The sequence below is a fragment of the Gasterosteus aculeatus genome, chromosome 2, assembly GCF_964276395.1.
Source record: "Gasterosteus aculeatus chromosome 2, fGasAcu3.hap1.1, whole genome shotgun sequence".
Taxonomy (NCBI): Eukaryota; Metazoa; Chordata; class Actinopteri; order Perciformes; family Gasterosteidae; genus Gasterosteus; species Gasterosteus aculeatus.
In genome coordinates this window covers 8,860,036-8,872,736 of record NC_135689.1, presented here as the reverse complement: position 1 = coordinate 8,872,736, position 12,701 = coordinate 8,860,036, and the positions used below count along the sequence as shown (strand labels likewise).

Below are 12,701 nucleotides of genomic sequence, written 5' to 3'. Positions count from 1 at the left end.
AGGCGTTTCTTTTTGCACAGGGGAGGAAAAAAAAGCCAAGTTATTTGTATTTTAAAAGATACTTTATTTAAAAACACGGGGTCTGGGAGTGATAGCTTATTCTTTGTGAGATTTTTTAAAAGTGATTATATTACATACAAGTTTCACACACACGTTTGGTACATGTTTACAATGATGATGAAATGTTCCTGCACACGAGCTGTGGTGGTTGTTCATAAAGGATTAATCCCAGTAAATGACTAAAATAAATGGCCAACGTACATTACTCTTCACATTTTTTAATTTTTTTTTCTAGAATTTGGATATTGACATGTGCACCATTCATTGGTAGCAAAGTGGTTGACCTGAAAGCAGCAATACTACCTAAATGGTTACAGTTCCATTTTTGATTTTAAAATTATATTCTACCATATTGTTTTCACTAAGAGTCACGGAGACTCTTAATATTCCCAAAATGTGCAGTCTTAGTTCCAGGGGACATTGCTCATACAAACGGGTTCACAGTGTACCGACTAGTAGGTACTCTTAACATTCTGCCAGAGATGCACAAGTCTGCATTTCTAACTTCGGTGGCGTGGGGGGGTTCTGTCCGCTGGTGTTGAGGCGGAACTGTTGCTAGAGATTTTTTAAATTCCAGACTTTTTCATGGGGAGGCTAATTTAATGGTAGGGGAAACACTGGATTCAGGAAATTCATCTTTCAGCATTTGCTTCCAAAAGCCAGACATTGTGTTGACAAACCACACATTTTAGTATCTGTGCAGTCGTTATAGCACCCTCTAGCACAAAAACAACATACTGTAAAATAGAAAATATACATTTTTCTGAAAATAGAAAATAAATATTAATATATATTTTAAATTAGCTACAGTAACATGACACCCACCACCAGTAATTTGCAGTTGGGAATGTGAGGATAAGATCGTGTGTGTGTTGGGTTTACATGTGAGGGCAGCCCTGCGTCCCCACTGCTCCGTGCACAGCGAGCGGTTTGGACAACGTGGCGGGTCGGCGGTTAATTGTCGCTGCGCGGACGCAGCCGTGAAAGGCCGGCAAACCTGCAGGTAGACCCGGGACTGTGACGCTGTCTGAGAGGGAGGGGGGGCAGAGAGGGACAAACATGCTCAACAGAAATGTAGAATTTCATATGGAAAAATGCAATATTTAAAGAAGAAATATATTAATATATTGAGAAACCACTCCAACAAAAAACGTTGGAATTATGAGTGAACTGACATTGAAACGGCTGGGTTTGATCCAAATGAATAGAAATTATATCAGATGGTGATTCTTTGTGGAAAAACTACTTTTTTACTTTCACCATAAGACATGATAAAACAGGGTGAGGCCAAAGACGTGAGTGTGGACTCACCAGGTACCCCTCCAAGGTAAACGGTCTCTTTGGACCCCGCAGAGCGGCTCTGTTTGGGGCCGACGCTGTGCTGCGTATCTTCATCAACATGGAGCTGCAGGACGTTGTTCTTCTTCACCACTGGAGACGACAAAACATCATCATCATCTCAGCGGTACAATAGGGCAACAACGAGGTGACGTATAACTAGTTGATATGAACTCACCTGTGATTGTGTGCCAGCGGCCATTACATAAAGGTTCCTCAGGAGTGAAGGAGGTGGAGAATTCACCTTTACCGCTGTTAAACGAAACAGTGACCTACACACACACACACACACACGCACAATTCATTTCATTTAATTTCATTACACAATGCACTACAATAATTATTTCTTTAATTTCCATGACAATTTGAAACCAATAGTCTCCAGCTGTCTCTCACCTCTCCCTGCTTGAGGACCAAACTCAGCCGTTGGTCAGGTGATGTCCCGGCATGAAACAGCAGCCCAGAGTCCAAGACGGGCCGAACCTCCAACTGGATTTCCAGATCCCGACCCAGAACTAGGGCCTCATCTGCAGGGACAAAAAAAGGCGCCTTAAATCAGAACACATCGTGACCCAGACGAGATGCACCATGAATGAACACAGAAGAAGATTGCATGTAAATACCTATCGCCATGTGTCCTCCCTGGCCAGAGAAATACGCTCCGGGCTGCAGAGGACTCTGGAAGCAGGGCACCATCCCCTGACTGTGAGTGGGGGTCCCTGCGCGGGCTTCGTTCAGCGTCAGATCCCTGACACAGCCGGCGAAGCCACCAGAGCCTGGAGCCTGAAGTTTACCAACAAAACAACAACACAGGCAGAAAACAACTCATGAAGGAAAAGATATGTGATGACGGTGCCTTTCTGTCCAGGAGTCTGTGTGTGAGACAACAGTAAAACCACGGTCACGGTTCCTATATAATTCTGTTCTCAATTAACCTTCTTAGAATTAACAATTCTCTTCTCTTCTATTTTAGTTTTACTAATCCCATTATTTTTTAATACCTCCCATTACTATGTACTTCAATATTTTACTATCCTTTAAGACTTTTTTGGGATGCAGTTATTTGATTAGAAATGAATGTCTTATTCCTATAAATTAGGAATTTCTAATTGTTCCGTAGCTGACTGGCGGGTGTAGTTTGCGGTCTGGATGTTTTACCCTCAGTGAGGGGGGGACTCCGCCGACATATAAAGGCCCAGCGAGACGAGTCGCGTCTCCTCCGGGGATCCTCTTTGACTGGGCGCTGATACCGTCCACTACGAGGCTGATCTTCTCTCCTTGGCGCCTTATGAACACCTGATGTGGCAAAGCGGATCCGGAGCGGATGAGATAGTCAGGGGAGTCGGACACAGGATTGTGGGATGAGATAATGTCGCATTGATGTTCTAAATTTCACCCCCGAGGTCACGTGACCCTGGCTGTAACCTCACCGTGTGCCATTGGTTGTCGTTGTACTTCTTGCGGCTACGCAGGCTGACCTTCCTCTTTCCTCCGTCCAGCAAAAGCAACAGGTGGCCGTCGGACACGCTGAGGGACATCACGGCCGCGCCGCGCTTACCGCCGGCTGCGTACAGCACCAAACCGTCAGAGGAGTTGATCCTCACCGCCATGGAGATTTGAGGCCTTGGGGGGGGGGGGGGGGGGGGGGACAGAGAGAGAGGATTAAATATTCACTTACAAACATTGTTTTAACTGCCAGATAACAGCCCAGTCTTAACGTGACGAATGCACATTAATAATAATATATGTTCAGCTTCAATCTACCAACTATTCACTGACTTTGTCTTTTGTTTGCCAGTGTACAATTAGGTGGTTTATGTTTAAAAGAAAGCCGCCTGACGCTGCCAGAAAGTACGCTGGCGCTGAGCCTGAAACACCAGGTAGAGCAGCCGTGTTTGAGATCCTTCCCACAGTTTGACTCCTTGCTGTAGAAAAAGTGACAGCATCGCCAAACTGGAGGGATGACTTCTCCAAACGGGGTCGCCCCCCCCAAAATCTACAGTGCGTTCCCACTCACATCGAGGCGAGTGAGCCGGGCAGCGAGTTGTATCTCTGGTAGCTGTGTGTGGAGCCGCTGAAGTGCGTCGCTCCGACCTCCCGGTCCGACGGCTCCCCCCGACAGGACTCCCTGGTGTTACGGCTCCGAGACCCAGCGGGCTGCTTCTTCTTTCCCTGTAGAAGAGAGAGAGTTTACACATATATTTGTTGTTTGTACGCAAGAAAAGCAGAGATTGCTGTGTGTGTGTGTGTGTGTGTGTGTGTGTGTGTACCTTGGATTTGTTGCTGTTTTTGGGCCGGGCAGCGACAATCTGCTGAGGTTTTTTGGCAGCAGGACAGGTGAGAGGAACGTTGACGTTTTCTTTCACCTTCAGCAGGTTCAACACCGTCTGAGCATTCTTTTCACTGAAGACAAGAGTCACGTGCACAAATTATAGATCAGGCTCAATTACAATACACGTATGTGTAGTAACCATTTATCATGCAGGACACACAAACCATTATCATTTGAAGAAAAGTGATTTCAATTAAATAGAACTACAAACGTGTGTGTATATCGTGTACATTCATGGCTCTGAGTCTTGAGTGTCACCACATTTATCAAGTTGTAAAAAGGTTGTTTGTTAAAACAGTGTTTCTTTCCATGTTGTTTTATCATTCAAAGCTCAACAAGGGTCACAAGCGCTCAGCTAACCCAAGATTTAACCCCACCTTGCTTTATTATTATTATTTATTTATTGTCCACCATTTCTGAAACTCAGATGTGTGCTCATCATCTGGCACCTTGTTGCTATGCGTTTACAGAAATGTACATTAAAATAAGAAAAAAAACACACATACAGACACTATAGCGCACTTTTTGTTGTTCAAATGGTTCTTGTCACTACATTTTTTTTTTTCCATCCTGCCATTACTTCTCACCTCCTGATGAAAACATTGCTGATACATCCTGTGAGATTGGCGAGGCGCTGGTTGGGCATTCCACCCAGGAAGGTGCTGCCCTCTGTGGTCGTGACACTCCGCACCCTGCTGCCCGTCAGGCCGCCCTCATTGGCTTTCTCCAGCACGTCATCCACATACAGACGCATCCTGGAGCAGGAGGAGCAACACAATGTCAACAGGTCACTTTTTTTTGGCAACTAAATTTGTTTGTCAAAATGTCTTTTTAGCTCAATTTGGCCTGACGCTGGATTACAAAGCCAGCCTACCCGTTGATGTTGTTGTAGAGAGCAACATAGTGGCTGTTGTCATCGTTGTACGTCTTCTGCGTCCTAATCTCATTGGGGCCAGCTCTCACTACAACATGGCCCTCCTGCAATAGCACCTGACACACTCCGTCCTTTTTACACACACACACACACACACACACACACACACGCACACACACACACACACACACACACACACACACACACACACACACACACACACAACAGATGCAGGTCAGAATACAATATTTTACTTTTTGAACGCATTGACCGATTTAAGACAGCAGTAAATAAGAGAAGAGACAGAGGAAACAGGAGTAGGCCGGTTACTCGTCAGACCTGATCATGGTGGTAGAACATGAGTCCCTCCTTCTGCCCGGTCCTGAAGCCGAAGCTGGAGTAGAAGTTATTTCTAAGAGTGGGAATGTTGGCCAGGGACAAGTCCAGGTAGCTCTGACCAGAGAAATGAGCCTCCCGAGCAACCTTCACCAACACACACACACACACACACACACACACACACCGCAGGTCAAGACACGCCCGGCAGGCAGAATTAAAGAGAAAAATAGTTACACATTTGCACTTTATTACAGGTTCAAGGATTTCAATTTCTAAAAAAGTCATTGAATTTTGCATTATAAACTTTAAGCATAAACACATTTACGATACTTACACACAATCAAAAAAGTTGGTTCACCACTGGTTTCGTATTTACAAACGAAATGTACAATTGAATCAAATTTACTCCTTAAATGATGGGCTGCGTTTTCTTACCAACAGGTCACTGTCGCAGCCAAAACTGACACCGGAGTTCTTCATCCTCTTCAGGTCGATGTGAGAAGTCAGGGCCTTCACATTCCTGAAGCAGCCCTTCACAGCCCCCCGATTGGAAAACACAGACTTCAACCTGAAACGAGACGAAGACAGAATGAAACAACCTGTTGGAGGGAGAGCTCTTAAATAAATAAAGTAAAGCTGAATACTTTTTGGGGGTACAATCACTCTTCAACAAGCAGACAAATCCACCTGTTATGGGCTTGTATCATTGTTACAGGTAACATCCACATAGAACAGAAAGGTAGTAACATTAGTTATCTATATGGAGTCATATCTGCATCCATCTGATGACGCAAGCCAATTTTGTTTTTAAGCCCACTATAGTAAATCACAAATTTGCCTCAGGGGTATTTTATTTATTTTATTTTATTTATAAATACATCTAAAATGAAAAAAACCTTTTTGTAAGCTCTGCGCAGCAAGCAGGATTTGTTTTTCTGGAAATGGAAATGGAAATTGCCTTCTATCGTTTATGACTTAACAGTTGAAAATAAGCTGTGGTTTTTGTATTATTAAATTGTCAGGGTTTTTTGGACTGAATTACCCTGAAGGACCATGTGGGGTCCTCAGTGATCCAGTTTTATGTATGGCACCTGTCACGAGTCTGTGTGGTCTTGATTGTTCTCATTGCGTTCACCTGTGCCTCGTTCTCTAGCCTTTAAAAAGCCAACTGTGTTTCTTTGTGTTTGCCGAGTCTTGGAACTTACCACCTGGAGCTGAGCTGCGTGAGACACTTGATAACGTTTCTCTGTTAATACCGTTTGTTTTTTTAAGATCTTCTGTTGTCTGTTCTTTGGGACACCCTTAGTTTCCTGTTAAATGCTCTGACTTTGTTTTTAGTTGTCTTGGAATGTTTTGTCAACGGTATGGAGCCTTCTACTTTTTGCAAGTAAAGAAACCTTTTTTTTGACTCAACATACGACTCGTCCGTGTCTGTCTCTGCACCTGAGTCACCACCACTTGCAGCACAGTGGTAGGCAATCTGCCTGCTACACCAAGACCCAGGTTCGGATCTCGACGATCGTGATATAATTTAGGCCTCTCAAATTGCATACATTTATTCATTTCCATGAAAACAAAAAGGACAACTGAGCCTGTTGGAAATGCCATTAGTTTTTTTTTAATATTCGCTTATAAATTGAGGGCAACGTGAAGTATCATCAAGCAACGCCCCCCCAATAGAGGATATAAATATCTGCAACAAAACCCATGGCAATCAGCCCACTATTACTTTGTGTAAACTACTCACTTCTCAGGCATCATGTCCTCTGGTACTCCTCCGAGGTAGTAGCTGCTGCTGAACTCGGGAATGCTCTCTGTGAACTCGTGGTTGTAGAGGCCAATGCGGTTGTTTCTCACCACCATGCGGTTATTACTTCGCACGATGATGATCTCCAGCTATCCAATCAAAAACAACCCGGCACACGTCAGTACACTTGCAAATGAAATCCAACACAAAAAATGCCTTTTTTTTTCTCCCAGCTGTGAATTAACAAGAAATTGGTCCTTCTCAACATGGATATGATATATAAAGAAATGAGTCAGTGTGTTCTACACATGGGAAAGACGCCGGTAGAGATACGTGGCAGACTTACAGCTTTGGGGTCGGCGTCACTGATCATCAGGAATTCAGATGAAGGATCTTTGGGCTCGAGCTCCATCAGTTCACCGCTAAAGTCATAGAGAACCTTCAGCCTGCCCCCAAGTACCGCCAGACACAGGAAGTTATTCTGATGGAGGAGAGAGAGGCGTTGATTAGAACCCGACCAATACGAGAAATAATAAATAAAAAAAATACTTTTGCTCAATATTGGAGCAATAGAAACGTTTTTAAAGAGTATTTACCTCCTTATGCAGCAGGAGCAGTATTCCTTTGTGCGAGATCAGTTTGACTTCCTGTTCAAAGCGCTGAACGCTGGTAGATTCACCAGACATGGTGATCTCAGCAAAGCCGGTACCGTCAAAGTAAGCTGCGTCGTTCACCCAGGGCTGAGTTGCTACCGGCTTGGACCTTTTTTAATCCATAATGATTTCATACAGAAGATGACGTGCAAAAAATATAAAAGCCGGTTTAGTTAAATGGAAAGATATTCTTTTTAAGACCAAATGTTGGAGGTTATTCAGCCACTATGTTGTTACTTATTAAATGACGAGTTGTACACTGACCTGCCGTAAGGTTTCTCCGCTGTGGTGTTGAGTTGAAAGGTGTTTTCAAAGTTATACAGACTGAGCACTTCCTCGTTGAGCGTATCTAACTCAATACAGCCCTTAAAGAAAGGCAGCACAAGCGGGGTGGGGGGCTGAAAAACAAAAGTAGAATAAAGGTAAACTAGCTATATAGTAATCTAATTCATAATTAAGACAACAGTCATAAACCCATAACATATAGCATAGCATAGCGGTAGCTTTTATTGTGAAAATATCCGGTAAGTATGTCTGTGCAAACATTGTATTAACAATGAGGATGCTCTCATAGGCAATGAAAGCAATGCAATGCGGTGGAGCAACTGTCATACGAAGGCCTTCCACCATGTGCTCACTTTAAAACTACTTGGATATCCTCCCACGAAGAAGACGGTGTCGTCAGTCAGCAGGTTGAGCAACCCCTGATCTCCCACAGCTTCCACGTAGGCTTTGGTGACCCTTAGGTCCCCCTGAGAGGCTTCTGATGACATGGACATCTGACCATACTGCAGGATCCTGCATCCAATCAGACAGACAGATAACGTCAAGAGACAGCTGATATGCTTCGTGAAGAGGAGACGCATATGGACATATTTCATGCGGGTCTTACCTTTCCAGCACCACGCTGTTGAAGTTTCCATCAGACATGACGTCTTCAGGCATAAGCACTGCGGCAGTTTCTCCTCCGACATTGAAGTACCACTCCAGTCTTTTTCCCACCAGCACCAGGCCCAGGTACTCCTTACTTGACTACAATTACAAAATAAACAGTAATGAAATACAAAGGAAACATACTGGATGACAACTCCTAGAAACGCTCCCTCGATCTACCATGAAGCAGAGAATAACTCTGGTACCAATCAAATGACTGAAATGTAATGTTCACAGCTTTAAGACAAAGTTCCTACATCAAACAGGCTTATAACGAGGTCAAGGGATTATATTGAGCCACTGAGTCATGATCTCTGGCAGAGAACCAAATGCCTCATCTAGTTAGACGATACTGGGGAGGAGGCAGACGTTGCTACAGCTGATACCTCAAACCAAAACAAAGCATACAAAAGTAATAAAAAACTGTATCAAAATGCAACAACCCATAATGAGCTCTGGTGTTCGCTGTACTCACGTCCTTGTTGCCGAGGTAGAAGATAAACTGCTGGTCACTGTCGTCCTGCCGCCTGGATCGCGATGGCTCCGGCAGAGTGATGTAGAACTTCAAGGAGGTGTAGGCCGCCAGGTCGGCCAGGTTACGGGGAGTACGGACCTGAACACTGGACGACCCGTTGAACTTCATCGACACACTCACCTGGGTGGAGGAAGGAGAAGGAGAAAATTACAGGCTTTTGTGTTCCAATTCCAACTTCAGGGTGTGTGTGTGTGTGTGTGAGAGAGAATGAGCGTGTACCTTGCTGGCGGCGTTGCGCGCCTGCTGTATGAGCTGTCGGATGCGGCTGATGTTCTCAGAGATGTTTGGCATCAGTACGGATTGATTCTGCAGTTTATCCAGCTTCTTCATGAGCAAAGGAATAGACTCACCCAGTGCGTTCACTTTAGAGAGAGAAAACACTTAGTCTGGGTTGCACCAACAAGGATTCCCTTTTAAACCAAATTAAAACACAACTCAATTTTAAATCATGAATAATTCTAAAACTCAAGGAGGAATTAGATATTTTTCTGCCAACCATCATAGGCAATGGGGTATTTATTTTGAGTTATATTCATACGATACGTTCACACACGTCAAGAGGATCCTACCGGTCTTGTTGGCCTCCATCAGGACGTTGTTGATGTCATCATTGGTGGAGTTGGCGTCTCCATAAGTCTGCTCCCATTGGTCCAGCTGCTCCTTAATGGGACGCAGGGCATCGTTGACTCGTGTTGCCGTGGTGTTTGCCAGATCAGCTGCTTGCTTTGCCTCGTTGATCTCTTGACTCGCATCTGTTTATCACAGAAAAAGGGGTGTAAATGTATTTTTTTTAGAGTAGGGGGATGCGTAAAGGTAAATACATTTAGGATTTCTATGCATAATAACAAATATATGAATGGCGTCACAGTTAAGTTGTGTTGAGTTAAGTAGATCATGTTTACAGACGGGAGTGAGGACTGAACTCCACGGCGTGTTTTTTAAAAGGAGGTTTGGCCAAAAATGAGATCAGGCATGTAGCAGAAACACACACAAGTGCTTCCGCAGCACCACAATTCAGAACCTGCAAGTCTTCACACAATAGAGATTACAGGTGTAAGTGAAAACAAGTGTAAAACAACTCCCCGAAGCTATTGGCAACTGACACTTGTGCGTACTTGTAGTGAAGTTGAGGTTGTTCTGAACAGCTGCCAGGTCTTCCATCACATCCAGCTGTTTGGTTTTGGCTTCGTCTATTCGCCTCTGAGCGTCTTCCAGCTGTGGCTTCAGTTCTGTGCCGCAGGAAATGGAGAAAAAAAACATCAACTACTCAAATGTTCAAAGTAAAATCTACAAGACTCGTCTTTTACTTGATTTCATGACAAATAAATTTGCGGATGTGAAAAATGTGTGCTTACCATTGTTGAGTTCATCATTTAGATTCTCAACCTCATCCTTCAGCTCAACACTGTGGTTCCTCAGAGAATCAGCCATTTGGCCGAGGTTCTGGTCCTTTATGTTCTAAACGCACAAACCAGACACATACAAATCAATAAGTTGTTGCAGTAGTTTCAATGTGTGCACATACATCTTTAACAGTGGAGGAAGAATCCGCGTGTGTGTGTGTGTTTTACCTCCATTGTGTCGTTAGCAGCCTTGTAGGCCATGTTGGCTGCTTCCTCTGCCTCTTTGATGCTGTTGATGATCTTGTTGTAGGATTGTGTTACATCCACAATACCCTCCTTCTTGGTTTCGGCTATCACACTGCAGAAAAAAAAGATCATTACCAGCTTCTCTTACTAGTCATGGTTACGGTCCTGGAGCTTTTCTGTGGATCATTACTGGGCCGAGCTTTTTAATCTCTGATTGAGTTTTTATTAAATTAACCAATGAAATTCTAAAAGACAATGCTATATTACTATAACAAGACCAAGTCAGTAATCATTGGTCAAATCATCACAACTTACCGGAAACACTCCAAAAGTTTCATGACAAACAAATGCACGGATCTCAAATCCCAATCACTAGCTAAAGGGACTTTGTAGAAATGAGCCACACACAGGTGTATGAGCAGCTACTGTAACTACTCTCTTACCTGGAGAGGTTCATGGCCAAAGTGTTCAGCAGCTCAGCGTGTTTCTCTGCTTCCTCCACCAGAGGAATTTTGGAGTCGACCAAAGCAAAGTTTTGCACTTTCTTTGCCAAAGGCATCCTGGCGCCGTCCAGCTGGGCCGCCAGACGCTCATACTCCTGAGAAAGACGTTTGAAGTGTTGAAGTGATGCATACCATCCATCCCTAGATCACTAAGCCAGACGTTACTTTGTATTTCCTAAAAGTAGTTGTTAAGCTTCTCAGCATATTGACATTATCAAACATCAGGTGTGGCGCAGGCAGGTATTCTCTTCAAACCTCTTTGGAGTCGTGCAGCATGGACAACACATCGTTGACCTGCGCTACGTCGTCTTCAGCCATGGATAGCTGGTCGATCACCTCCTTCCGCTTTGAGAGCAGGTCTTCTATCTTCCTCTGTGGGACAGAAATGGAGAAAAGGAGAGAGAGAGAAAGTTAATATTGCTTTTCCTCACGGTCGTCACTTTACCGGCGTCGTTGATTTCCCAGCTCACCTGGTTGTCCTCCAGAGTTTTCTCGTTGATGTTGTTGATCTCCGCGGCCACGGCAGTGTTGTTCACGGCTTCGTTCAGGGCGTCTCGGAGGTCCATCATTTGCGAGTGGAAGCGGGCCAGGCGTTCTCTGATGGCACTGGCCAAGTCGCTGTTTTCTCCCTGACGACCTGCCAGCTCTTCGTTAACACGGTCCAGCACTAGCGGAGGAGACACAGGGGGACAAGTTCAAGAGCGGTTCACAGTTGGGATTGTTTTGGGGTCCAAAGTTTTACTGAAAGCTGATGAGAAAAATCAAATGTGCAGTTATCACTGGATTAGTCAATCCCTGTTTGAACACATTCTTCACCTTGTAGCCTTTAACTATTTAAAAAAGGACACTTGTTGCCCAACAACCTGCTTTTTGCCGCAGAGAATTTAGGCAGTATGTTAAACGCGGTATGCAGAACTATTTAGAAAAATGGTAGATGGAATTAAGAAGAACACATATGTCATTGAAAAAAAACAAAACCTTACATTCCTGCGCCGCCGTCTTCTCTTCGTCAGCCAGTCTCTTCTGTCCCACACAACTCCTGTACCTCATCTCCCTCAGCATGGCCTGGACCTCCCTCATCTTCCGCTCCCTTTCCCCGTCGTCCTGCTCGGCCTCAGTGTCATTCAGCGAAGTCCGGTTTGCCATCATCGTGACGTCTATGGACAGCACCAGAGCAACATCAATTAATCAGGTGGAAAAGGACTAGATAACAATATATCTTGAAAAAAACATTTTTTTCTTAAAATAAGGACTTCTCAGAATAATGATGGTAAAATATCACCACCATAATATGAGACACTTTCTCATATTATGACTTGAGATCATTTTCTCATTGGAATGACATTTTTTAATCCACACATTGTCAGAAATGTGCTTTCATACAGAATCAAACGTAGCAACACTGATTTGCTGAATGAACATCTTGTTTCATGTTGCATAAATACATTTTGATACATTTCTGAAGGACTCGGGTCCCTTTTCACACCTTTTAAATCCATGGTCATGTTGTGGATGAAGGACAGCAGGTCTTGGGCCCTCTGGTGTGTGTTATTGGTTCGGTCCTGCAGGTCACCGACCCGGTCAGTCAACACTGTCGCCTGAAAATACCACCACAATAGAACACCCTCAGTTCTGCATGAAAGCAAACATAGTATCTATCTACTAAATATGATATTTTTGAAGACTCAAATTTGTTATTTTTAAACCAAGACAACAACATTTAGATATTTTATATTCAGATCAATAATCTGACTGAGAACTACTAAGAAGTTTCCTAAAAGAGCTTCAAATAATTTGT

The 12,701-nt window shown here is 43.9% G+C and overlaps 1 protein-coding gene across 3 annotated transcripts in view; it reads right to left on the bottom strand.

Moving 5' to 3' along the window:
* Window positions 1–43: 43 nt before the first annotated feature.
* Window positions 44–12,701, bottom strand: part of lama5 (laminin, alpha 5) — a 67,555-nt gene continuing 54,897 nt past the window's right edge. For all 3 annotated transcript variants that reach the window (XM_040192277.2, XM_040192276.2, XM_040192278.2), the window contains exons 51-80: window positions 12,390–12,501; window positions 11,887–12,060; window positions 11,374–11,570; window positions 11,159–11,275; window positions 10,844–10,998; window positions 10,383–10,512; window positions 10,167–10,269; window positions 9,927–10,040; window positions 9,381–9,563; window positions 9,031–9,173; window positions 8,752–8,931; window positions 8,236–8,375; window positions 7,982–8,141; window positions 7,608–7,741; window positions 7,287–7,452; window positions 7,037–7,171; window positions 6,691–6,839; window positions 5,379–5,511; window positions 4,944–5,087; window positions 4,605–4,735; window positions 4,318–4,485; window positions 3,669–3,801; window positions 3,416–3,570; window positions 2,829–3,021; window positions 2,557–2,694; window positions 2,022–2,181; window positions 1,795–1,925; window positions 1,577–1,670; window positions 1,372–1,491; window positions 44–1,087 (exon numbers count right to left, since the gene is read on the bottom strand). In XM_040192277.2, coding sequence (XP_040048211.2) covers window positions 939–1,087; window positions 1,372–1,491; window positions 1,577–1,670; window positions 1,795–1,925; window positions 2,022–2,181; window positions 2,557–2,694; window positions 2,829–3,021; window positions 3,416–3,570; window positions 3,669–3,801; window positions 4,318–4,485; window positions 4,605–4,735; window positions 4,944–5,087; window positions 5,379–5,511; window positions 6,691–6,839; window positions 7,037–7,171; window positions 7,287–7,452; window positions 7,608–7,741; window positions 7,982–8,141; window positions 8,236–8,375; window positions 8,752–8,931; window positions 9,031–9,173; window positions 9,381–9,563; window positions 9,927–10,040; window positions 10,167–10,269; window positions 10,383–10,512; window positions 10,844–10,998; window positions 11,159–11,275; window positions 11,374–11,570; window positions 11,887–12,060; window positions 12,390–12,501 — 4,341 coding nt within the window. In that variant the 3' untranslated portion in view covers window positions 44–938. The remainder of the gene's footprint in view (window positions 1,088–1,371; window positions 1,492–1,576; window positions 1,671–1,794; window positions 1,926–2,021; window positions 2,182–2,556; window positions 2,695–2,828; window positions 3,022–3,415; window positions 3,571–3,668; window positions 3,802–4,317; window positions 4,486–4,604; window positions 4,736–4,943; window positions 5,088–5,378; window positions 5,512–6,690; window positions 6,840–7,036; window positions 7,172–7,286; window positions 7,453–7,607; window positions 7,742–7,981; window positions 8,142–8,235; window positions 8,376–8,751; window positions 8,932–9,030; window positions 9,174–9,380; window positions 9,564–9,926; window positions 10,041–10,166; window positions 10,270–10,382; window positions 10,513–10,843; window positions 10,999–11,158; window positions 11,276–11,373; window positions 11,571–11,886; window positions 12,061–12,389; window positions 12,502–12,701) is intronic.